The sequence below is a fragment of the Taeniopygia guttata genome, chromosome Z (genome assembly GCF_048771995.1).
Source record: "Taeniopygia guttata chromosome Z, bTaeGut7.mat, whole genome shotgun sequence".
NCBI classification, from domain to species: domain Eukaryota; kingdom Metazoa; phylum Chordata; class Aves; order Passeriformes; family Estrildidae; genus Taeniopygia; species Taeniopygia guttata.
In genome coordinates, this window is record NC_133063.1 from 11,478,472 (window position 1) to 11,504,593 (window position 26,122).

Genomic DNA, 26,122 nt, shown 5'->3' on the forward strand with positions numbered 1-26,122 from the left:
ATTTTGGGAATTTCCTGCTGTTCCTGAATAGCTCCAAAAGCAGCCCAAGCATCAGTGTCCTGTCCTGGTGGGTACCTTTCACTGTCAGTAGGAAAATCTCAGTCTTCCACAACAATCACAGTAAGTCAATACATATACACTCTGCAACAGCATCAGGATTTTTTACAGAGCATGTAATTATGAAAGGATTCTTGTTAAGACAGCATATTTTGTAAAAGTATCTTTAATTAAAATTTTAAAACCTAATCCATTCATTTCATGATACTTTATATTCTCATTGTAAACTTTTATTATGTAATAGTGAAGTTAAAAATAATCAAGTAACTCCAGAAAGTGATGTTGACATTCACTCAGAAGAGAAGAAATAATCCTCCAGGTTTGTGGTATCAGACATCACTTTTAAAGAGAGTGAGACCAATATATCTCTCATTCTGGAAAACTGAGAACTGTCACTCGCTGGTTCATAGAAATTTGTGCAATTTGTTTATAACTAATATCCCCATAACTGTACTAATTGCACATGTAGAGATAACAAGTTCTCTGCAACATAACTAAAGTGACAAACACCTGTGTACAACTATGGCTAACTTCTACAGAAGCTGGTCTTATAGAAAAATGTTTCTTAAAAACAAAACAAAAATCATCTTCAAGGTAAGTCATGTTTGCTCACATTTGAAATACAGTCTACTATTCTCAGCATCTTCCAATAGTCTGTGATGCCTTGCACTGGATAGCCAAGACTAAACTACCAAAAGGCACCATATATTATTTAACAAATAGACTGTAAACTTAGTAAAAAGGAAAAAAAAATACCAGTAGCTTCTACATTTGTTTATAGTCCTGTCTTCTATGAAAATTATTTCACCCTTTCTCAGTTTAATTGCTCACACAATTTAATTACTAGAGAAAAAAAACAAAACAAAACAAACCCCACTGCGTCTCTAAGATTACTCTGTTCACACAAAAATTAAACACATATACTCTAACCAGCCAATGCCATAAATATATCTAGCTCTAAATCTTATTCTTTATATTCTTCTAAAATCTCTATATCTAGCAGACAAAATGTAAGCAGATTCCTGAGATGTATGCAAATGACAATAAAATAGCTGCTTGCGAGTAATGAGTGATAGAAATGTTGCTACTGATAATATTTCAAATGAGGTTGAGCAAGAAAAGCATAAGGGTAAAAACAGAATCAGAAATTGATTACCTAATTTGTTATTACTCTACTATACTTCTAATTTAATGGAGATGTACACTACATTACAGAAGAGTGATAAGACAAATGCCTTTTCCTGAGATGCCCACAGAGGTTTGTCTCACATGACAAATACTAAGATTTTGGAGCTGGTAATCTTGTTGTCTGTATGCCCACTATAAAATATTTGAACTAGATGTGAAATTTAACTTTAGAGGTGAAAAGGTGTGGTGAAATTCTCACATGCTTTTTAAAGAAAGGTTTGAAGAAAAGATAGAAATGATTGCTGCTCAAAATACAACACAAGAAGCTATGGTATACCCAAATAGATGCATAGAAAAAATATGTATGGAGAAGGATGGAAGAGCACAGAGAAAGGTAAGTGCTGCTCCATTATAGGTGTTTTTCAGGAATTCAATGCTGGAGCTTATGTTAAAATATAGAATCATCTTACAGGCTGGTATGTTTTCTTCTAAGATGAGAGCAAGCCTCTGAGTTCCCAGTTTTCACTAGGGAAAAAAAAACAACTCCCTGAGGAACAGCTGGGCTGAGGAACAAAAGAAGAGATGAGAAACAAAAGAAGATGGCCACATTTAAAAGATGTGATGATATTAGAAAGTCAGAACTCCCAATTCCCCTCTGCTTACTTTACTACTAGGAATAATGTGATTTGGTGTAAAGGGGTTTGGTGATAAAATCAAACACACTGTCAGTCAAAACATCTGATACACTTGTACAGTGAATTTGCTTCATAGTGGGAAATGTTTATGCTATTCTTCCTTGAGGAAAAGGAAAGCTGGAACAACTAAATACATTGAAAGGTTAAGAATGTTGATGAGAAGAATTTAAATTCCAATCTGCATTCCAATATAGGAGAGAAAGAGAGCTCAAAGTCATTAAATAGATTTTACAGTACTGCAAAATATAATGCAAATAAAGCTGTAAATAAAATGAAATGGAATGTAGCAGAAATACAAGCATTTTATCCTTGCTGTGCACTTTGAGACTGTTACACTTCCAAAACTCTTTTGGGGCTGGATTTTGTGCAGAAGGTAAGAAAAAACAACCTTACAGATGCAAGGCTCAGCTCTGAGCTTTGCAAGTTGAAAATGGAAGTACAAAAATCAAGGTTGCTTGGTTTTGGAAAATGAGCTGCTTCTCAGAGGGTGCTGGCTGGAGATGAGGAAGCTGCTGTTCATGCTGTTAGTGGGAAATGTCGTAATAGTAGTTACGTAATCTCATCTCGACTGCAGCAAATCCTGGCCGGTCGTCAACACTGTGGGAAGATGGCAAGTGTCATTGCACAGGAAGGACAGACCTGTCAAGGTTCATGGGCCTTACAGCCCTCCAAACTCTACCTCAGGGACAGTTCACGTAAAGATGCTCACAATATTTTAAAAAGGACACTACAAAATTAATACCAAGTGACAAATACTACTACAGAGCATGCAGTCCATGGATTTACTATCATGCCTGTTACTTTGTGGTTGGCGAAGGTACTAGAAGAAAGAAATGATGAATCAGCTCCATTTCATTTTTTACTTCATTTACTTTGGTAATAATCTGGAGAAAAGAATATTTGCTGTGTAATATCTGCCTTATAATGACTAGTACCATCACACAGAAGCATGGAGAGGACCTTGCCTGCACACCATATGACTGTATCATCTTTCTTTTATATCTGCAATTGTTTGTTTATTTGGAGAACATGATTAAACTGACAATTCCTTACAATTTTACATTACATATTGTGATAGTTACTCTGCCTAACCTGAACCACTCTTTTTAAAATTTATTTTCTCTCTAATAATAAAGATACTTTAGTACCAAAAAAAAAAAAATCAGCATGCTTTATGATATGTTTTTTAATAATAACAAAACCTGATCCCTTTCACTGTAGAACTGTTATAGCATTCCTTGAGTCAAACCAAAGGGCAGGAATTACTTTTTGGTTGCATGTTCTTTCTAGAGTATGAGGTTTAATAAAGCTAACAAAGAAGCAAGGTACCTAAAAATGAAGTACCAGCGCTCCTTAATGTAGAACTTTTTGGACAAATTTATTCTCCAGATGGTGAACTGGAAAAAAAAGTGATATTACAGTAATTTTGGGTGCTTTCTGGAGACTTCCTACAGTTAAAAGTAACTTCAGTGGAATAGTTTAAAACAATAAAACATAAAAGAGTTTTAATATACTAATTAAAAAAAAACAGGAAGGCTTTATTTTTTCTATATTTCACACTTCTAATTTCTAAATGGTTATAAAACAGAAAAAAATGTTTCTGATGTACCAGGTATGACCTGAAATTATGGTTTTCCTCTCACTGATGTCAGTGTGGGATCCAATTTGAATATATTCTGTTATTAGAGATAAACAGCTCAAAACAATTAAATATTGAGAAATAGAAAAAACATTTTGGCAATATGAGTTTGAAATTTCAGTAAAACTAAAGCCTTGGAAATGAAAATTAAATGAATCGCAATTCAAAATGAAACAAAAATATTTGCTTACTTTCAAAAATTGTTTTCAAAATGCATTAGACTAACCTTATTGTGTACTTATTTTTTATGCTACCCTGTATTTTGCATATAGCTGTTCTGGCAAACTCTGTTCTACAAAACTGGTTTTTTGTAGTACGCTCTATAACTCAGTTTTCGCCTGAAAGTGCAATTGACTACTGAGCTTGGAGTACAGTTGTAAGCTAAACTCCAGCTGAAAAGATGTATTTTGAAGCAACCCCTACTCATCGCCTTTCTGGCTATGAATCATGGAGATTAAAAGGTATTTCTATCAAAAGAGCATGCCATCACACTCACTTGTATGTCCAACACAATTTCATTAGACTGTAGACTTCTGTTGGGCAGACTTCAGGTCGTTCCATTCGTTCTCCTCTTTCAATCATCTGTGCAACTTCACCACCTTTCATTCCCTGGAACAGAGTGACCAGAACAGTCATCCAAGTTGCAAATGATTACAGCACACATGGTAGCACAAACTGAACAGAGGTCTGGAACTGATTTTTGGGCTATCCTTCGACTCATTTGTTGCATTAGTTAGGACAAGATACTGGTTCAAATCTGCTCTGAATTTTTAAAGTAAAAACATTGCCAAATAAAACCACTCACCTTATATGGTTTTTGTCCATAAGAGAAAGCTTCCCACATTAAAACCCCAAAGCTCCAGACATCACTTTTGCTAGAAAATTTGTAGAAATTCATGCATTCTGGAGCATACCATTTGACTGGCCATTTTCCATGACTTTGTGCCTACAATGTGTCATAACAGAAAGGAAAAAAAGCAGACTAGATACTATGATAAGTAGTAAACAACATCTGAATGCACATAATTAACATTAACTTAGATCTACACACATTTGCACTAAGTACCATAACATTTCTGATGCAGTTAGCATTAGAGAAAATGGGTAACAGCTTCTTCAAAAGTGTTACAAAATTGTTCTAATCTTCCACATTCAAAATAATGCATTGAAATGAAATCTGTGGTGAAAAAAAGCATAGCTAAATGACTTAGAGTCACACTTTCAGTGGCATTTAATTTAAAGTTGCTCTTTGGAATCAGTTTTTTCCATTTGGATCTCACCAAGGCTAAGAGACGTGTCCAGATGGTTGAAGTGGGTGCTCTACTTCAAAGCACAGTGACTTTCTTGTGGCAAACTGCAGTTTACCTAAATTATGCCATAATGCTGCTTTGTGACCATTCAGCTGTCTAGCTATACCAGCACAGCGCTAGATCTAGTGATGGGACCCTACTACATCCTGTGGAGTTGTAAAGAAAATGGACTTTGATACTAATTCTGGAGGCCCTGAGACTGGGAGTGACCAGCTAGGGCAGGCTAGTGGCAGTGATTTAAGATGCCTTTTCTGGCAGCAGTCACTACTGTTCCTACACAGGAAGGTCGTCACAATGGAGCATGGGCTTGCTTCTCTGTAGTGTTTCAGGGGTTGGATTATTAGTTTCAAAGAGCTGGTAAAAAGGAATAAGCAGAAGGAAGAAGTAATTTGAATCGAAAGAGTGTTATATCAGGAAAACAAATACAGACATGATAACTTTGTATCCCACCTTTTATGTTATTAGATGTTGCAATTATTTTAATCACTTGAGGTGTGCAGAGGTCCAAAGAATTTAAAACCCAAATAAACAAATTTTGCTTAGGTTAATTTATTATTTAACAATGGTATAATTTCAAAAACCTCTCCTAGTTCTGTTCTGTAAGACAGTGTATTAGTGCTAAGCTACATTTTACTTGTACGTGATGAGAACTGTTTTGCAACAAAAACATTTTTCCCCATGTACATAAGGTAGTATCTCATTTCCACAATAACTTTCATTCTTCTAATGACAAGTTTATCAAAAGTAAATGAAAGTAGACAACTGAAAGGAGGAAGAGCTTTTTTCTTCCCTACATGTTTCTTAATGTTGATCACATATTTTGCATTTGGTAATCTAATATCAGATTATAAAATAATGAATGGTACATAAAATTTCAAATTTTCAACTGCATTTGAACTGAAAATATCCTTATTAAGCTATGATACTACACAATTTTCATGTTGTGTTCAGACCTTACCTTGTAATAATTTTCATCAGCACTAAGAGCTTTAGAAAGTCCAAAGTCACTAATTTTGGCATAATGTTGTGTGACTAACAGCACATTTCTTGCAGCCAAATCCCTATGAACAAAATTATTCTCCTCCAGGTATTTCATCCCCATGGAAACCTGATGCACCAGCTCTGTTATATTCTTCTCTGTGACATGTCTGAAAATCAAAATAGAATTTTAAAGAGGTCAGTAGTTCATTTTCATGGAAAAGATATAAATCTTTACTCTAAACTTGTCCACATTACACTGGAAACCTGATTCACTTACATTTAGCTAAGCTTCGGTTTGAAAAGGCAATATAGGCTCTTGTCCTGGGAAGATGATGTGTGATCACATCAATAAAGGAGAAGTTGAAGGATATGTGAAAAGTCTTTCATTTATTCAAAATACTCTATTTTGGTAGAAATATTTGACAGTTTGGAGACATGTTCCAGTGAAGAATAACTACAATCATTAATTACTACATCAATAACATATCAATTATAATTGTCCTTAAATAAAAAAATAAAAGAAAGGAACTTTTCCACTCCTATGGAATGAAATCGAAGTTTACATACCTATTTTTTTGCAAAAATTTGTTCAGTGGCCCAAGTTCAGCCATTTCCATAACTAACATCCAGGCCTCAGCTTCACATATACCTATCATTCGGACAATATATGGGTTATCCAGTTGCTGCATTACATTTGCTTCTCTCAGTAACTCATCCTTTATGGCTGGATCATTACTCTCATTCTTCAGAATTTTTACAGCCACAGGCTTGGCACCCCTGCAAAAGAGAATCCAGTTCTGGAACTAGTTGCTGAAAAATCTGTGCACCAATGCCCACAGTATTCAATAGATATTTCCATTCACATAGCATAAATTGTGACAAAAGACAGAATTGACACTCAGAGGAGAAAAAAACCAGCCCTAACAGGAACCTCTCTCTATCAAATGCTCAGAAGACAGCTAAGCAAAAGAGCTATAATGAAAAGAATCTGAGAAAATTACAGATTGTCATAAAAATACCTAAAGAACCTGAAAGAAAAATACTGGACAAAATTTTCTTGTCCACTCTGGCTAGGATAGCATAAAGCTCTTCTGGCAAGAAAAGCTATAAAGAGCTTTCTAAGCACTAGGGTTTTTAGTGGGGTGAGACTGGAATATGCAGCACTGCCAGGTGCCAAGGCAAGACTCTGAAACCCTGAGAATCTAAAGCTTGCTTCTGCAACCTTCCATTCATACAGCAAACTGACAGAGTGACTGATGAGACCAACATAGCTCAAGTGTGAAACACTATTAAAATATACATAAGCTGAGATCAGAGCCCTTCAAATTCCTACATCCTATATTGGAAAAACAGAAATACTTTCTGCCTCTGAAAACCTCAGTTAAAGAAATGCCTCCAACTTCAAGAGATGAGAGTGTGTACATAATCAGTCCATGCACATACAGCATGCTGATAACATTTCACTATGAAAATGCATGAAGAGTCAAGTATAAACAGGGTCTGTTCCTACTGACATGACATGATGGAAAATGTTACAACACGTTCTGTCTTCTTGAAAAATAACATTCCAGCTCCAGGAAACTGGTATTTATCACACTTCAGGTAAAACTCTCTTTGCTATAGGTAAACTGTCCATGGCACTCTCCAGGTTTTCTGACAGATATGTTGTGCAGATGGGAAATACTATGTAGCATTAGAACTTTTGCAAGCTATGAAGCAAGGCAGTGGGATTCCCACTCTACTAACCCCATCAGGAGAGGAAATAGTCATAAACAGTACTTTCCACTTTATGACAAAAATGAGTGTGTAAGTGTACATACAAAGAGAGAAACTGGTGAATTTAGCTCAAATTAGTTACAGTCTGTCACCCCAAATGACATGCAAAGATTACTGTTACTTGAAAAGATAAATACTAGAGCTTTTACATATTGGATTCCATGGCAATAGAAGGTAACACTCACTTTTTCATCTTATAGAACCCTTTCTTTACAGTACCAAAGTTGCCAGAGCCAAGTTCACCTTCCTCCAAAGTCAACAATTTTCTGTCAAGAGTGACATTTTTTGGTTTAATTTCATCTGGATCAGCATATGGACTTTCATAGACCTCAGTATCCATGGGTAAGGCCTCTCTCTGATCACCTGCAGTTCAAACAATGAAAAAATTAGACATGATTTCAAACATTTATGCTGCCAGAGCTAATATATTCATCTTTTCTATGTTCAAGACCACCAGTGTGTTTGACTTGCAAGGGCACTATAAAGAAACCACATGCAGTCAATCTATATGCATTTTAGAGTTGACAAAAAGGCAGTGGCATTCCCCTGGTGACATGCTGTAACTACTGAACATTTGTGCAGGGTGAAACCAGGAGGCTCCTTGACAAAAGGAGGATTAAAGTTTGGCCCTTCTCCTTGGTACTTCCCATTAGTTACCTCACACAATTCTTCACTCAGAATGCTTCCTTATATGTACTTCTTTCTTAGGCATCCAACTTGTGACTGTCAACTAACTGCATTATGCTTGGCACTGTGGATGCAAGAGGGCACAATTCTTTTTGTGACATGTAGGGATTTAGTTTTTAGAGTCCAAGTAATAATACTCCAATGCAAAATGGAAAAAGGGGTTTCTGCTAAATGATTTTTGTTATAGATGGTGACACCTGTTATCTTCAGCTACCAGGCTTCAGTTATGATAGTGGCTATACCAATGCATAACAGAATGTGAAATATATGCAAGAAAAAAGAAATAAGGATTGAGAAAATGCTCTTCCATAAGCAAGAAAATTGCATTAATGATATATATTACTCTGCCTACCTCTTTCTGCTCCTGCAAGACCTCTGTTCCTTTGCAACACATATGGATTAAAAGGTGCTTCTTCTGGTGGGTGGCCGATAGCTGACTGAAGCTGTAGCACACAAATAAAGTTTTTCTATTTAACAATGCCTACGTAAGTTAATAGCACTTCCCTCCCCCCAAGAATTTTGGCATAAACTTTGCAAGAGACACAGAGGTGAGAATCAGAAGGAGAGGGTTCCAAAAAAGGTTATTTCATTCTGGAGGTTATTGTTAGAGGAGGCCAAAAGCACAGAGAGATATTACAAATATTTCAGAGCATTAGATAAGAAAGAATTAACTGTAGTGGGTCATGCACAAATCTTTTTCTGCAGATATTAAATTTACATGCTCTTTTCAAATTTGCCATGTAACACAAGTAGTCAGAAGGATTTCTCTTTAATCTGTTGTTCCTCCTTCTTCAAGTTACCTCTCCCCCTATCTAGGCCATGAGAAATTACTTGCACAAATGAAAACAAAAAACAATTTCCTGTTTATCTTGTGAATATTCCAGGGGCACTTTATTTTAAAGAAGTGGAAACAACTGTAGTAAAAAGTTACTACTTTAACAGGCTTGTGTAACGTCAGGGACAAACATCATGGACCAGATATTAGGCTTGTCTGTCTGCTCTGAGGAGGGGCAAGATTAGTTAATTAATCATCTGGTTCAAATACAATTCCTCTGCCTTTACTCTTGACAGAGAAATAATATGGTGTACACAAACCATCTCACCCATTGTGTCTTCTGGAGCTCCTTGCCTGGCACAATAAAGTACAGATGAGAGAAAACTATTGATCTGGTCAGTTCTGTTTGTGAGCTGTTGGGAACATGGAATTTCAGAACCTATTTCTGCATGTTAATTTCTTTTCAAGCAAAGAGAAACAAAGCTCTAGTGGAAACTGTCCCTGACCATGTCAAAGGGATTGTAACAAAATAACCTTTAAGGTCCTTTCCAACACAAACAGTCCTGTGATTCTGTGAAATTTCCTACAGCGAACATCCTATAGGATGTAATAAAAGCTTTATCATTTGGAAACTGCATTTAGTAGGAGAAACATCTGACCTGGAAACTACAGACTTTGAAATCATAATTAAGTTATCTGCCCAGTTTGATGAAATAGAAAAGGCTTCACTACATAGATTTTACTGCAAACCATGTGTAGGAAGCCAGTTTTCAGCAATATTCTGGCCTAGTAGTTATGAGCACATTGACATCAGGCACAGTAAGGGTAATATTTCTGACTTGGAGCAGTGTTAAAAGGCCATTTGCTGTCAAGGCAAGCCATAAAACCCCAAGACAGTTCTGGCATATGTCAAGGAACAAGCTGACTGATCTACCATTCTCAAGGCAAATGAAGGTATAAACTAAGATCCTTAGATTTTGTTTTTCTAGACTGATTCACCCTGACAGCTTTCCAAGACCTGTGTCACTCTATTTCACACAGGCAATTCACGAACCCCAAACCCCCATTAAGACTAGAAGTCAACTGGCATACTTTAAACTGGCCAAATGTAATTAATGTACAAATTTAATTAATTTTGCACACCTCAAGAATCCATTCACCAGTGGAGAACATCTGGTAAAAACATAGCTCTGGCCAAGACATAGCTGAGTCCTCAAATTAGACACATGAGATATTACTACTCTTTGCAATTCAAGAACAAAAACAACAACCTCAAAAAAATCCAAAAGGATTGTATGCATTTGCTCTGCATAAAAAAAACATTTAAAATACACCACTTCCATGCTTGTAAATAAAGCACTGCAGCTGTGAACTGAAAATCACACAGTGACACCAGATATAACAAAGTGGGCTCTCTTTCTCAGAGAGCTGCTCATGTTCAAGAAGAATCATAGTGTCTTATTTATCATTACTTGGTTAATACATATAGAATTATTTCTAATTGTTGCAGATTGATTAAATAACTTAGTAATGTCTTTTACATTAATATTCCTACTTTCGTTTTTATTGAACTATCATTTAAATGGAGAGTCCTTTCTGCCTTACCCTTTTAAAACAGCAAGTACAATTCTGCAGATCTTTTTTGGACAAAAGGATCTTTGTCTTAATACATCTAAGGTATAGCATAACTGATTACTTCTTGCATTCTTACAAGAAACAGAGAATGGGCAAGATGACCATGGATTTATTCAACCAATAAAAAGGAGTACAAGAAAAGAGTCCTCTAGAGGAGCCTTTTAAAAATGTGACATATGAACGAAATGGCTCCAAATATTCTTAAATTGTACTTTTACTGTGGCCATTATAGTTTTATAGTAAATAGCATAGTAAGATTCTCATGAAGGCAAGTTGTACAGCAAGTGCAATATTCTTTCAGGTTAATAACTCTGATTTGAAAAAAATACATAAAGTCATCTTATTTTATTAAAAACTAATAGCTAAATACTGCATGACAGACATTTCATTAGCCATGAGAGGAGAGGAGCTTTGACTATGGCATCTCAGTTGCCACGAGGTGGCAGGATTTCACTTAAATTGTCCAAATTGACAGTTTTACGCTAGTAACACAGACTGAAAAATTTTGATCTGGATCTGAAAATATAATCTAAATAGTGCATTTGTGAAATAAAAAAAAAAAAAGTCCCAACTGCGCGTAAATATTACATGAAAAATAAAATAAATATGTTTTTTATGGTTTACTGTCTGAAAGTCTTTGACATCATAGAAGTAATTGTGTAATTGACCAGATCTAAAGTAAGCTGTGCTTATTTGGGTTAATGAATAGTTCAGAGCACAACTTTTGTCTAGAGTCTAAAATCTGGAAATATGATGTGGGTCTCAGTATTCCAGGTAAAGTACATGTAAATATTGATCAAATCGGGTTTCTGAAATTATTTGCCTAAATGATTGGTTTTACTCTGCCACTATGCTTCAATCTCTACTCTGTGTATATTATCTAGAAAGCAGGAAATAGGTATTTGATAGCAGAAAGTGACCAGAGCAAGACACAAGTTTTACCAGGTTAACAGAGAGCGGTGAGACCAAAAATATGTCTACAGAGTTTAGACCCCCACACCCATTTTTCTGAATTAGCCCAAAATGTATGATAGTTTGGCATTGTATTTCAGAGGGCTGAGAGCAGATTGTGTGACTGTGTCTCTATTTGTATATAACACACATTGAAAAAGAGGTATGAGTCCTGTAGGGATACACAGCTGACAATTGCTGTTGGTACCTCAGTATAAAAGAGAAGTGAAGCTGTAGGAAAATAATATTTGTTATTTATCTGGTTTATCAAATACAGTATACATCAAACACAGACTTTCACTCTGAACAGTAGCATACTTCTAGGGCTTTTCATGCCTGCTCATTTTTGTTGAAGGGCAACTGGAAATAAATCAATAAACACATAGACTCATGGATCGAATAGGGGGATATATATTATTCTCAGCATGCAAACAAACTCACAGCTACATGCTTCAGAACTACATCAATTACTGGAGAGCACCATTTTCTGGCCATGCAAAGGCATTTTCAGTAGGACAGGGCAGGGGTCCTCTTGGCTCCCTGGCATCTTGCCAATTTTCCCATTCTGCTTGGTTTTGTGACATCTTACAATTGCTTAAATGGAAGTGAATGCATAAGGAGATTGGTGCACATAGGCTATGTAAGTATGCATTTTGTTGTTTTTATTGTTCCCTAAATGTGTTCAGTAATAACATAATTGTGTAAACAAGACAATTTTCTGATTACAAAGGAAAGTAGAAATATAATTTTGTTCTGAGTGGTTTTGAAAAATATTTTATCACATTTAATTTGCAGAAATATTGATATCTGCATTATTTTGGTATGCCAGAAATAAAATAAAAAAGAATCCCTCTATTTTTAAAACCCCTTCAAGCCCATTGCTTCAGTTATAAAATCAAGCCCATAATTATGCAGATGATTGGGATAGATGCAGAAAGCTTACAAAATCTTAACAATCTAATTGTTAGTAGTCAAGACAGCAAGCGAAAAGAGGGGGAGAAGAGAGTGAAATTAGTCATTTAGGTATTTTTAACTCAGTCAAAAACCTAAAAAAAAGTATATGAGGCACCTTTTTGCTGCCAGCCTTTGGGAAGGTATACGATTTGAGTCTTGAGATAATTCCACCTCCTGCCCAACTCTAGAAACCACAATGTCAAAGAGGAACAGTAAATGTGTCATGAAAATAGCTAAAGGTATTTCACAAAAAAAAGACACTCTAAAAGAAGAAAACACTCCCAAACTTTCAGTTGCTTGTGCCTTCAAGTACACACATATGACACATCAAAAAAACGCAGTACAGGAAATATTAGTACTAAATTTTATTTTGTCTGTATTACTGTCAAGCCATCCTGAACCTGTAGACATACCTTAAGACAGTTTTTAAATTCAAATTCACTGCCCTTTGTCCAGATCTGTGTTTATAGAGTATGCTGTATGCTTCTCCTGCCTCTGTCACTGAACTTTAGTCCCCCTCCCCCAACCCCCAAACGTATTTAGAAATGAGTGGATAACTTTCATGTCTGGAAGTATGGCTAATGTGTCAAGCAAAATTTGGAGCACACCTTGGTCATACAACAGTGTGGGTAATGAAGCAGAAAGCATGCTAGGTAATATTAATTCCAAACAAATAGGAACAGGCTTTATGCATATACACTTATGTTCTGTGTAAAGACACCTTTAAAAGATATGCAAATATATTTTACAAGAACACCTTAACTTAATTAAATGTGATAAACTAGCATTTTTAGGGGCCACTGAGAGATCATACATGACTATTAAAAACTGAGATGGAGCACTTCTTGTTCAAACATTTAGTCTGATGCTGAGGCTAAAACAACAATCTGAACCACATTCTCAGTCACTTTAAACAGCCTTTGTACTTAGATGTTCTGAACTTTTTAATAAGAAGCCCATTTGGACTTCTTATTTTCTGAGGAAGTATATTTTTTAATTTATAGGATTGGTATATTCCCTAGTTTTCTTTTAAAAGAAAATGTCTGATTTCATATTAAAAAGGTGTCTTTTGTTTCAAGACACCAAGGACAGCAGTGTGGTCCCTGTTGCTGCTGGAGGAACAGAAATCTTTTTGATGCTTGACATTCTTCATAACTGTGATGCATGAAAATTCAGTATGCTGCATATTGAAAAAGGTTACTGAATCAGCTGTTTTCTTTCTCTTCGTGAAATTGTCTTTCCATATTGGGAATTAATGAAACCTGAAGTACTACTTCGTTACAGTTTTGCAAGAGATAAATCCTCTAAGAGGTCAAGTGCTCCTTTGCACAAGCTGAGCATGGTTCTCATTATACTTTTTCAACAAGAGTATCTCCCAGCACTTGGGAAAGCAACCATAACCTGTAGTTATGGTGCTACTGCTTAACTCACATATTTGTGTTAGACCTACAAGTGCATGTTGAGATGAATACCTCATCAGGCACAGCAACTAGTTCCAGTTAGGCTGTGCTCATAAAGTTTAGATCTATTATTACCACTTAAAAGACTGTGACTAAATAAAATACTGAGAAAGGTTAACAGAAGAATCTGGGAAATGGCCAGAATTTGGCAGTTTCATTAAAATGTCATCAGCTGGAGAACTGAAGACTTATCTCAAAAGCTCCTCTGCCAGTTTAAATATATATTGGGATGAAATTGATTCCAGGGAGAAAAAAGTAATTTACAAAATGGAAGGAGTCAAAATCACCTTAAATCTAGCCATGGAGCCTCATGTGAAAGGCAAGAAACATCCCAGTCCATGCATGTTCTGGGAGAAGCAAGAACAAGCAACTCTCCATATTCTGCATAGAAAATTATCTTCAATACAGACATTTAGCATAAAGTTCTTTCTTTGCAGAGGAATCATGTTAGTATCAATAAAAAGGAGATGTCCATATTAAACCTTGTTACTCCAAATTTGTCCATGGAATAATAGCAAATATTAGACAAATCTGATGTAGATTTACATCTCTGACGTAAATTTTACTCCAAGCTCTTATAACTAATATTTTACAGATAAAGCATTTGGACAGTCTGCCTTGCATATCATTCAGCAGTTGTTTCTACGTTTCATGTATCTTCTTAAATATAAAACAACTTCAGATTTGGGCATTCTATTCCACTAAGACTTTGGAGTAGCACCACTGTATTTTAGGTTGCAATATATATATAAATGAAGAAGATATTGAAAAATTGGTCTCGATGGAAGCACTAATATTAGACTGCTGCTTAGAATTGGCCATTATGTTTTGTTCCTCTACTTTCTCTCTTTAGCTTCTTTATTCTAATCCTTTCTCACAAGTCATGATCATCCCTGTTGTCTTGCTCTGGATTATCTACTGCCGGACAACATTCGTCTGTGCAGTGCCAGAAACAGGTGAAAAACTTTCAGCTGAGACCTTGCCAGACTCAAAAAAGACGGAAACACATGGATGTTTCCCTTTCCTCTACCAGCATGGTGGTTGCTCATTCTTGTTCCCATCCTGATTCACTACAGGCATAACATCCTCTGAAAAGCTGTGTCTGATCACTATTCTGTGATTTATAGCTGATTATTAAAAGTGCAATATCTTTACTAGTTTCTACTGAGCCTCACCCTTTTAATTTTTTTCCAGGACACTTCCCTAATTCATCACAATTATTTTGATACCCAATTCAAAAATTCCCTATTCCAATTTACATATTTTGGCAATGGTTTCCATAGATAAAAAGCCCCATGCAGTATACTAGAAATGTCAGAAACTCCTAAATGTCAATTATCATGGTGTAAATAATATGAGATAGATTGCACATCTTCCATATAAGATTCTGTTTGTTTTATGTATGTTGGTGATTGTATTCCTTCTCTTCAAGCTAGTTTTAATTTTGATTTTGTGTAATCTGAATAATTATATTTCAGACATATTAAAAATCTTCATGAGTTACTGCTTTTGCACACAAGTATTAATGCATGAGAACCTGGCAATATTAAGTGAAATATTTGAGCTCCATAAGCAGTATTAGTTATTTAAAATTTTCCATTTTCTATATTTGTATTACAAGAAAGTAATTTAGCAGGCTCATTTTTAAAAAGTCACAAAGAAAACACAAAATTCAGATTTCAATTTTGAAAAATTAAAAATATCAAATATATTGAATATTGAAACAATATTTTAGTACACTCTTTGCAAAATATGCACTTTCACTTAGCTTTGGATACTTTAAGTTATCATGACAAGTCTTAAGCAGAAGTTAAATTTACACTTATATTGTGAATTTTTCTGTGGTTATTATGCAGTGTACATAGAATTCCCACACTTAATGTGCTTGCCCTATCTCTACAACTGCATGTATACCAGATGATACACATGTGGTATTGTGTGCTTAAACTTCATGGACATTCTTGTAAATGGCATAGAGCCAAACTGCAAGGCAGCATTTTTATATTTAATTATTTAAATTAAAATATTTTTAATAATTAATAAGTAATATGTTTGAAAATATTTTCAATTAAAAAGAGACTGATTTTGGTTTTTTAATTTCCAACTCTTTATAAAGGTACCTGATTTTCAGAAGTGAAAATATGAGAGTGGTTGTTCACAGGCCTGCTAGGAGTCAATTTTATTTAAATAGAGGTAATTGCTTACTTGAATAATTTTTTTTCTATAATATGGGACTGCATCAAGATAATGATCTAAATGATTAAGTTATGCAGGGAAATTACTGAAATTAACTCCATATTTCAGATGAAATCAACTACCTTGAACAAGGCAGTATTATGTGATTCTGTGGACATATCACACCTCAGATGGCTTCTGCAGACAATGGACTTCAAAAACTCAATTTTATCAACAGGTGGACTTGCTCACTCTTCATGGAGTGGATGAAAGAATCATCCCTAAAGCAGTGCATAAGAAATGAACCCTTGTGCAAAGTCTGATGTTAACGGCACAGACCAAACATGAAAATAAATTGAACTTCCATTTCTGCTTCAGTCGGCAGACGCTCGAAGTGAACAACATAAGCAATGTGATATCTCTAATCCTAGTGTTGATACAACATTATAGAATATGACCATCAATGAGGCATCTTGCCTATGGAAAATACTGTTTTATCACATACGTTATATGTGTAAAAGAGTTTCACAAAATTAAATTATGATTAGCACATCCAAAACACTGATGAAAGCAATACCATGATAGAATATGTTAAGTTTCTTTTCAAATCACTGTTTATAACCCAAGAAAAATAAACCCACAGATTAAATAATACCCAAGAATTAGAATTCCCAGAACAGTATGTGACTGTAATCCTCCTCAAATGAATGCTATTGCTATACCACCACATTCACTTACCTTAGGAAGTGTTCCAGAAGAAGAATGAGTATTAAATCCTAGATTATCTGCAAAAGAATCAAATGTAAAATGATACTGAGCAAGGTGAGAAATTTGTGTAAGAACACAGAATTTTACAGAGGGGACCCTCTGTGTAGTTTTTAGATCACATTACAGTGTTTCTTTTGGACTATCTTCTTTGCTTTTTGTCTCTTACGTGCAGCAGACTCTGGTACTTCTGGCTGCAGAGACAAAAGTAAGTGCAGAGCCTAAACAATTCAAAGGAGAATGAAAATAATGGTGGAAAAAAGCATGTGGTGATTCAAAGGAGCGGAAAAAGTAAAATCTTCAGGGTGGGACTTGATGATCTTAGTGTCTTTTTTAACCTTAATGGTTCTGTGATTGTATTTTATTATTCTATATCCCCTCACCATGGCACTGGCATCCAGTTAGAATGACAGAAGGTGGCCTTAGAGAGAGAAAACCAGTTCTGGAAGAGCACAAGTTGGACATAGATCAGTCAGATGTGTCTCTTTTCCCTTTTCACTCAGGGCAAGAGGGAGGACAACGTCTCTTCAGTGTGACATGACATTAAAGAAGAAACAGGACAAAAAGCACACTGACACTTTCCCCCACCTCTTCTCCTCTCCCACAAGTTATTACCAAGGATTGCCTCTCTGACCCCATTTTCAGTGTTGGGTGCAGCCAGTGCCTTGTTCTGCCCTGCTCCCCCCAACATGGGAACTGCACGACTCACTGCACCCATCCTGAATTCCTGCAGCAGCACTGCTGCTGTGCCTGCTTCAGCTTGGAGTAAGGACCACTGCAGCAGTGCTGGGAAGACCACCTTTTTCATGTTTGTGCTCCAAGTAACACACACTGCCACTTTGAGCAGCAAAGCACGTTTCTGATCTAACAATAATTTAGACCCAGCAGTAATTTGATTTGGTAGCCCTAAGCTACAGGATCTGCCTCCATCATGCACAGTCTGGCAGATGCTACCTTATTTGAAAATGTGGAAAATCTGAACCCACATATATGGCAAGTGGAAAAAAAAAAATCACACATATTTATTATAATTATCATGCCTTTTAACACATATAAAAATAATAGGAATAACTCACCATTTTCTGAGCCATGTTGTGGACAAGGAATGGTAAGAACCCTTAATAATCCATCTGGTTTGTATGAATAATGCTCAACTAACTAGCAGAATGAGAGGAAAGGAAAAAAAAGAAATAATGAGAGAAAAAGATATGAAAATATGGGGGTGGTATCATTAAATATATTGTCTCTTTAGAAATGTATGCGTATGTACAACAGTTGATATATATTACAACAAATGAGCTTGGAATACAGCAGATCTTTACTGCAGATGTTATTTACTTTATTTCTATTTAGTAGGGGCGCATGTTTCTGAAGTAACCTTGTGGATAAATGTGCAATGTGATCCAGGAATGGAATTTATAAGGGTCAGTATTCCCCCTCACCGGTTCTGCTACTAAACAGCTTTGTAGCTCTGAGCAAATAACTTATTTTTATGTCCCTGAGTTCCCACTCTCTCTATCCTTTTTTAAATTTCTGGGGTTAATTACAGTGCAAGAATTGCCTTAATATGCAATGCTTTCTTTGGACCTCAGAATTGCAATGGGATGTGTACAGTTAATAAATATAGCACCAGCAGTTGCAGCCATTTGTGCTCCTGGATTGTCCTCTCCACATCATTTTTTACAGGTTTGTTACTGCTATTTTCCATTTCAGTATAAAGGAGAAGGTCTGTAAAAGTTGCAGACATGTTCACAAAAACTTTAAGATAGCAGAGCTGCTTTTAAATTTCCAGTGCCACCAGGAAAGAAATACAAAAATTCTAAGAATTAATATATGCAATCAAAGATTCATATTTTAGATCTTTGACTCACTTAGCTCATTTTATTAGATTTTTAAGCAAGAGGACATAAGAGATTTCTGTTGGGATTTCAATTCCCTTAGTATTTTCAATTTACACAGTCATTTCACCAGTATTCAGTTTTAATATCAACTATGGCATAGTCAGCTATGGATTTCTAAATTGCTCAATCTTTACCAGAGTTCAGACATATTTTGGTGGTAAGCCTCAGCAAGCCATGCTTTAGCAGACTTAAAGGTAGAGAATTTCAAAGCCAAAGACTGCCTTATGTGCGCAACATCTTAAACCATCCTCTTTTTGCTTGCTAGAATTCAATTGGTTGCCATCATAAAGGACATTAGCAAAAGACTAAACCAAGCATATCCATTGTTTAAAATGGCTACTTGCAAATACAAACAGACTTTTGTTCTAGACAATGTTCAGCTAATGATATAATAACTAATAATAATCACAGTTTTGAACTCAGTCAACCTGCAACATCACATTTAAAAATTATTAAACTCTCTACACTTACATAGCTTTCTACAATAACATGTATTTTCTTCATGTACAGAAACCACACAATGTTGGAAACATATGACAAACAACCTGCCAAAACATGTTGGTTTTAGCCAAAGACTATTGTCACAAGGCGAAATAAAACAACTTTGGTCAGTTGGTCAGTTATATGGAAATGTGATGACAGATATCCACGTGACATAAATTTAACAGACCTGCCAAAGGGTGTCAAATCTTTTTCCATCTGGTATGGAGAGCTTTCCTGTCTTATCTCTGTCAATACGATAGTGCAGTACTTTTCCATCATTCAGCAGGCACAGGGCATAGGAACCATTGCTGTCCCTTTCTCGGATACTGTAGAAATAAGAAAGACTTTCAGGATTTAGCAGGAATGATTATTCTTTTTTAATCATTCTTTCCTTAAAGCTTTTGAATTAAAGCAAAAACAAAATCAGTACTGCAACTTCTGAAAACATTTTGTTAAGCCTTTCTTTTATTTCTTAGTGTAATTAACTTTCAGGTAAATTGACTAAAATTTCTGGGTTTTTTTCTTTCAAAAAGGCAAAAGGTGAAAATAAAAAATCAATGATTTAAGGCACTGTTAGGCACCTACAGAACACTGTACACTGCATAAAGCACTCTTTGGGCAAATATGCATTTTAAAGATTCTGCAGTACTACCTTACCTCTCTTGTGTATTTTATTTTGAAATAGCGAATGACAGTAAGAACAGAAGATTTAATACTAAAAGAATGTAATGTGAAAAGGCAAAATTTTTGTGTTTGAAATAGCTTGCTGTGTGGCTGGGAATTTAAAGAAAATAATATATTCCTGTAATTATTAATTCTTATTATTTCAGGAAAGACATTAATATTTTGTTGCAGATTTCACATAAAATTCATATGAAACTTCACATGGTACTGAAGTGTATGTATCTTATTTATACGTTGCCATGGAGAGAAGTCCAAATGTAATATAAAAACTTTGTCTGAAACTCATAGGTAGGATGATCTCCTCCGTCCAGGAGACCTCCGGGTGCCCTCTGAGATGCCCATAAAGCATGACAGAATTGTTACACGTGTACCCAGGGCTAGCTGACACTGAGATCAGCATATTCTGGTTACTGGACTCAGAGCAGATGGGAAATTGTTACTAGCTCCATCATAGTTGGTGCAACATTTCTGAGTTTAGAAAGAAGGCTTTTTCTTCCAGTCAGGTTCTCATGCTCACTGACAGCTGACAGTGTGACAGCAATAGAGTTAGAATAAAATTGACTGGCTTTTTCTATTTTTTTAATGAAAATCCTAGATTCTGGAGCACTAAAACATTCCTTGTTCTGATATGCACAGAAATCTACTTACTCCCCCTCGAACTTTTGAACGGCCTTGAAAAGAAATATAGCAGTAAATTCTCACTAAGGTATTAAGAAACTCTGCTAGTGCAATACTGGTATTTGCTATTATATCTCAGGAGATTTCAGAGGCAAGTATTAAATTATTCTGCTCAGCTGACTCTCTCAAGGCTGAAGTAAAACCGTGTTTTGTCTGAATTACTTTTGCAGCATTTTCTTTCAAGTAGCATGATTCTTGTTGCCTAAGATGTGAACAGGACGCTGGCTAAAAGAAAAGGGAAGTAGGCTCAGTTTTTTGTTTTCTGAAACCAAAGTAACTTGTGTAAGTCCCTGTGGTTTCTTCATGGCATATAGGTATTTTCTCAGCATGCTGATTTCCTGTGCTGACTGACCAGTGAAGAGTATCAGGCTTTGCTAAAATCAAGAGTGACTTTTACTTTGTCTTCTTCTGACCTGCTCAAAGCAAATAAAGCTTAGAAAAATATTTTCAGAGTAGAGGGCATTGTTTCTAAAACACAAATGGCAATTCATTACAATCAGGCTTCTGTTCAGAATAGCACAAATAATAAAAATGCAATTAATTGTTTCTCAGTAACAAATATCCTTCATGCTTCACAGGGAGAAATGGAGAACTGAATACAATTCAGTTCTACTGAAACTGGTTCTCATTTGCAAGAGTTGTTACTCTTGTGAGAGGCATTGCAAGCATCTCTTGAGAGCACAGGCACCCACGGGAGGGGAGAGCTCTGATTTCCGAAGGCTGTGGCACAGACCCAAACAGCTCTGCACTCTTCAGTGCAGGATTTAGGTGGAGTTCAGGTTTATATAGTTGTAATTGCATTTTGGAGCTTCCCCCCTGCAACCCAACAGCTACACAACTCTGGAGCCATCTGCAGCTCACAGCCATGCTAACTTTTGTCAGACATCTCTATCACTGCACATCCTGGAAACACCTCCATTCCATGATCAATCAGGGTCCAGCAGGGCCCTTTTTCCCTTAGGGTTATGGAGCAGGTGGGTTTTAAACTACAGTCAGTCAACTCCAGCACAGCTTAGATCCCTATAAAAGACAATATCAGGATGTACACAACCTGGATCCCCACAAAACATGAAACCAGAAGATACTACCATCTTTCAAAATATGTCTAAAATGCAGAAGTATCAAGTGCATTGAACTGACAGTGGAAGTCTTAGTTTTGGGAAACTGAACCCATACTGGGTGACATGGACTGCCCCAAGCCACATTTCACAATTTCACTTTGGTTTTGCAAACTGTGGTAATGGCTGTCTAGGTTAGGCGAAGCCTCCAGAACTGCAGCTGGGTAACAGTATCCAGTTTTATGTCAATGGTTGCTGTAAAAAATAGAATGAAAGGCAAATGCTATTCAAACAAAAAGATTGTAAATGGAAACCTATTTGAATGGACAGAAAAGTCTCACATCTTCTTGATGGTGCTGCCTATATTACCCAGAGCATTCACATCAGATCTGGGAGCTCTCTTCATATATGGAACTTTCCTTGTATGGAAAGTAACAGTTTTCAGAATGTTGAAAAAAAAATTCAAAACTCCCAATGCACTCTCTGCTTTAAGGTGCTCTGAAATTAAGCACAATATTTACTGTTCTTCAATAAAACCTGCTAAATAAAAAGATCTTAATTGAAAAATTTTGGCAAGGAAAGATGGCAGTGAGGTATCACCTGGTCTTCCATTACATGCTCTTGCACAGAATTACAAATGTACAGAAGAAAAACATAACAAACACCTGTAAATAAACAACACTGCTGTTTCATCCACTGAATTAATCATAAATATGAAGAATTTCATTGAGCACAGATTTGAGTACATAGCTATATTAGAGAAGTGCCAAGGTACCTAGATTTTTTTGTAACATACATCTTTAAAACAGCAGAATAGGGAATGTAGAAATTAAAATTGTGACCTGGTGCAATGCAGAGAATATTTAGGTGTTGATTTTATATTTCATGCAATGTGTGTTTGAGTACCTTTTGTGGGTTTGGGAGTGCAACCTAGACAGCAACAATTAAAAATTTGGACCACTATTACAGACAGTGTAAATAGCTATCATTTCCTTCCTTTGGTATTTTCAAAAAGAACAATGCCCCATTTTTTTCTGCTTCCATCTGAAAACCCAAATGATCTGATCCATCTATTTCTAAAGAAAAATATCCCTGAGGGTCAAAGAAATAAATTGCTATTACAATATGCCTCATTGACTGTGTAGAAAAAAACAGAATTCACAGCATTCTGCAGTGGAGAATTATAAAGAAAATAAACAAACAAGATGCTTGCTTTAGGAATGGTGTGAAATTATTCTTGCTTCTGAATCCAAAGGCATGCTAAATTTTATTCTTGGCATTGCTTTGCCTTCTCAGCAATTACAGCTTTGTTGGTGCCAGAGATACTGACTTTCCCCATGATGGATTTCCCCATGATGACGTGCCTTCTGATGGAGCTCCAGCCATTCCCTGCTTGTCTTGCCCTCTCTCTTCATGACCATCTCCCTGGTAATGCTATTAACAACATGGCTACTCATTATCACTTCAAAGATCTGCTGCACATTGCATATGTTCCAAGTTTGCGGGTAATAAGAAATGAACTTGGTGCCATCTGTAAAAGAGTTATATAGAGGACAAAAGGGATTGACTGCTGTCTTCATTTGCATCATTTCTTCTCCCCTGTTCACTAACACATTAAAAGCTGTTTCAGAAATGTCAGAACACTACAGAATTTAGGAGATAGCTCAGCTTCACACTATTACTATCTACAATAGAACCTAAAATTTCATCTCCTAGTAAGTCTGCTGCACAGTCACTAAATGCTTTTGTGAGAATGATAGCATCAAATTAGTCTATTTAGCTGACTTCACCCTGGCAGCAAAATACACGATGCTCCACCAAACCCCTAACAGCTCTGCAGTAAAAGTGCACCTGAAATAGGGGATCTTCTCAGTACAGCTATCTCAGTTTGGTCACAGCTTTTCTTCACAGCTCAGACTCACTCTGCTGCTGAAGCACCCAGTGCAGAACCCATCTCGAGAGGCCACAGCCCTGCAAGTGGCACCCACACGTACCTAACAAAAGATCAGTAAACGGCTCTCTCAAAGTGTCATGGGCATCATTTCAGCACCTCCAGAAACACAGTTCACTGTCTGTGTATTGTCATTTATCTTGAAAAACTTTTATGGTCATCTAAGCCTAGCACTCCTTGACACTTTCAAGAGGACCGTCATCATTAATTAATACCCCTGAATTAAGGTCACATTTAATGGGATTGTTTTCATCTATGATGTCAACAATGTCCAGTCCCTTTTATGGATAGAAACTTAATACTGATAGAATTCTCTAAAGATTTTCTACATGGTCAGAAAAATTGCCTAGCTCAGTATGCAGTCTGCAGCAAACTCCTAGAAGAAGACAGCAATATGAATGTAAATATATACTGCTACATATACAAGAAACAGAAATTTTGGTCAGGCAAAAAGCAAGAATACTCTTACAGATAAATGCACTTCAAAGTTTATTATTTTGAAATACTGTTACTAGTATTAAGTATTATGACACTTAAGAGACAGTTTAGTTTCTAGTTGTCATGGCCATGATGTGGCATATTACTGTGACTCATTATAATAGTCTAAACTAGATTAGTTCTCTTTAATATTCCCATTGTACTTAAGACATTCATATGACATCAAAATAGTTTTCTACTTTCCTTTTACACAACTGTTCATATTTTATGTGAGCTCCATACAGCTATGAACACATGTAAAAAGTTTATATAGACTAAACTGCTAATTTGCAGTGCCTTCACTCACAATTTCCCTAATATTGAAATTTTTAGCTAAACAGTATTTCTGAATATTCTTTTAATTCCTGGTTTATTTATGTAAGATCGCATGCTCATATAACTTAAGTGGTCATTACTGATGGCAAGATATGCTAACCCTTACCACATATCAGAGGTGTTTCTTATGTGAAACTACAGAGGAAACTAACTCTTCTGCTGCTTGCTTTTAGCAAAGTGATAATTTATTTTTCAAATCTTCCATACATCCATGCATGAACTCACATGGATATCAATAATATTATAAATATTTAATGGTACATTATTAATAAAAATACTACTACAATATTAATAGAATTATTACAAAATTTATCTATGATCAGTGTTCCCTACCAGGCAAAATGTAATAAACCACAGAAGTTTGGTCAAGAACCATCACCCAACAGAAAACGTAAAAGTGTTAGTGTAGTTAAGTGGGCCTTCAGATAAAAAGTGGGGATTTTGGTTCATGCCTATAGTGGCAATCTTACATAAACATACTTCACGGAAGAGGTAGAAAATACTTCCCATTTCATGTCATGGTGTCTGTGTCTGGTTTTGAAAACAAACTCTCTAGCATTCACATACATACTTTACTGACTTTTAAGCCATGAAAGAAACTTTAAAAACACCTTTGAAAATTCCTTGGTAAAACATCCACATTTAGCTCAGAATTTTTCTTTGGATGCATTGTAGTATTATTTTTATGGTGCTATTCATGATCTTTTGAACTGCAGTCAGGAAGATTTTCTACTATTTCCATATTTAAACCATTAAAAATAATTCTAGATTTGATGATCTTTTATTGCTGCAAAGCAGTGTTAATGAAATCTACATGTTAGTTGTATTATTACACAGACTGCTGTATTGGATTTTGTTTTAAGGTACGTAGGTCAGATGGATAGAAAATTTCTGGTGTAATGAAGCTTCGGAGAGCCCTGTTAAAAATATACTGAAATATTATATCCTTCTAATATTTATTATTTTCTCCATAATAAACAATATGGTTTACTTGTGGACTTGTTAAATAACCTCAGAAGTACCTAATCTCTTCAAAAATCTAGCTCCTCTCTTTGTTCCCAGGTTCCAATTCCTACCTCAACAGGCAAACATCTCTTAGACCTACATGTCTGAAAGTTTTACTTTTCAGTCAGCTACCGGGCTTGATTATTTTGACCAGTGTTAGAAAAACACTAATTCACAGTCACAACTTCAAAGCCTTCAATCCACAGATGTACAGAATATTCTGACAAGCACTGCTGCTGGGTAGGTAAAACTATGAGATGTCTGTGCCTGAAATGTTAAACAGTGTAAAACACACTCACACTCAACAGTTTTGCTGCTTCTGCTTCACTTAGCCAGAAATGAGTGGTTTATTTCTCAACACCTGCTGAGCAAGCCCGTGTTAGGCAACCCACTGCAGAAAGTAATAAACCTCTCTGAATTAGGCAGTTCTTTTCTTATTTGTGATAAGCCTCTAAGTCTATGGGTCTGAGAGCTAGAAGAGCTCAGGAATGTAGAATAACTGATTTTAACACAAATTAACAACCCATTATTTCTCTTGTTGCACTGGCTACTGAACTGTGG

At 35.9% G+C, this 26,122-nt stretch overlaps 1 protein-coding gene across 4 annotated transcripts in view; it reads right to left on the reverse strand.

The window, feature by feature from the left end:
• Positions 1-207: 207 nt before the first annotated feature.
• Positions 208-26,122, reverse strand: part of SYK (spleen associated tyrosine kinase) — a 47,453-nt gene continuing 21,538 nt past the window's right edge. For 2 of the 4 annotated variants that reach the window (XM_030258000.4, XM_030258001.4), the window contains 11 exons: positions 19,560-19,698; positions 18,065-18,146; positions 16,962-17,008; positions 12,704-12,772; positions 8,626-8,716; positions 7,772-7,949; positions 6,378-6,587; positions 5,788-5,977; positions 4,325-4,465; positions 4,016-4,128; positions 208-2,477 (listed from right to left, as the gene is read on the reverse strand). In XM_030258000.4, coding sequence (XP_030113860.1) covers positions 2,405-2,477; positions 4,016-4,128; positions 4,325-4,465; positions 5,788-5,977; positions 6,378-6,587; positions 7,772-7,949; positions 8,626-8,716; positions 12,704-12,772; positions 16,962-17,008; positions 18,065-18,146; positions 19,560-19,698 — 1,333 coding nt within the window. In that variant the 3' untranslated portion in view covers positions 208-2,404. The remainder of the gene's footprint in view (positions 2,478-4,015; positions 4,129-4,324; positions 4,466-5,787; positions 5,978-6,377; positions 6,588-7,771; positions 7,950-8,625; positions 8,717-12,703; positions 12,773-16,961; positions 17,009-18,064; positions 18,147-19,559; positions 19,699-26,122) is intronic. The other 2 variants (XM_030258002.4, XM_032744265.3) reach the window with 2 other exon arrangements.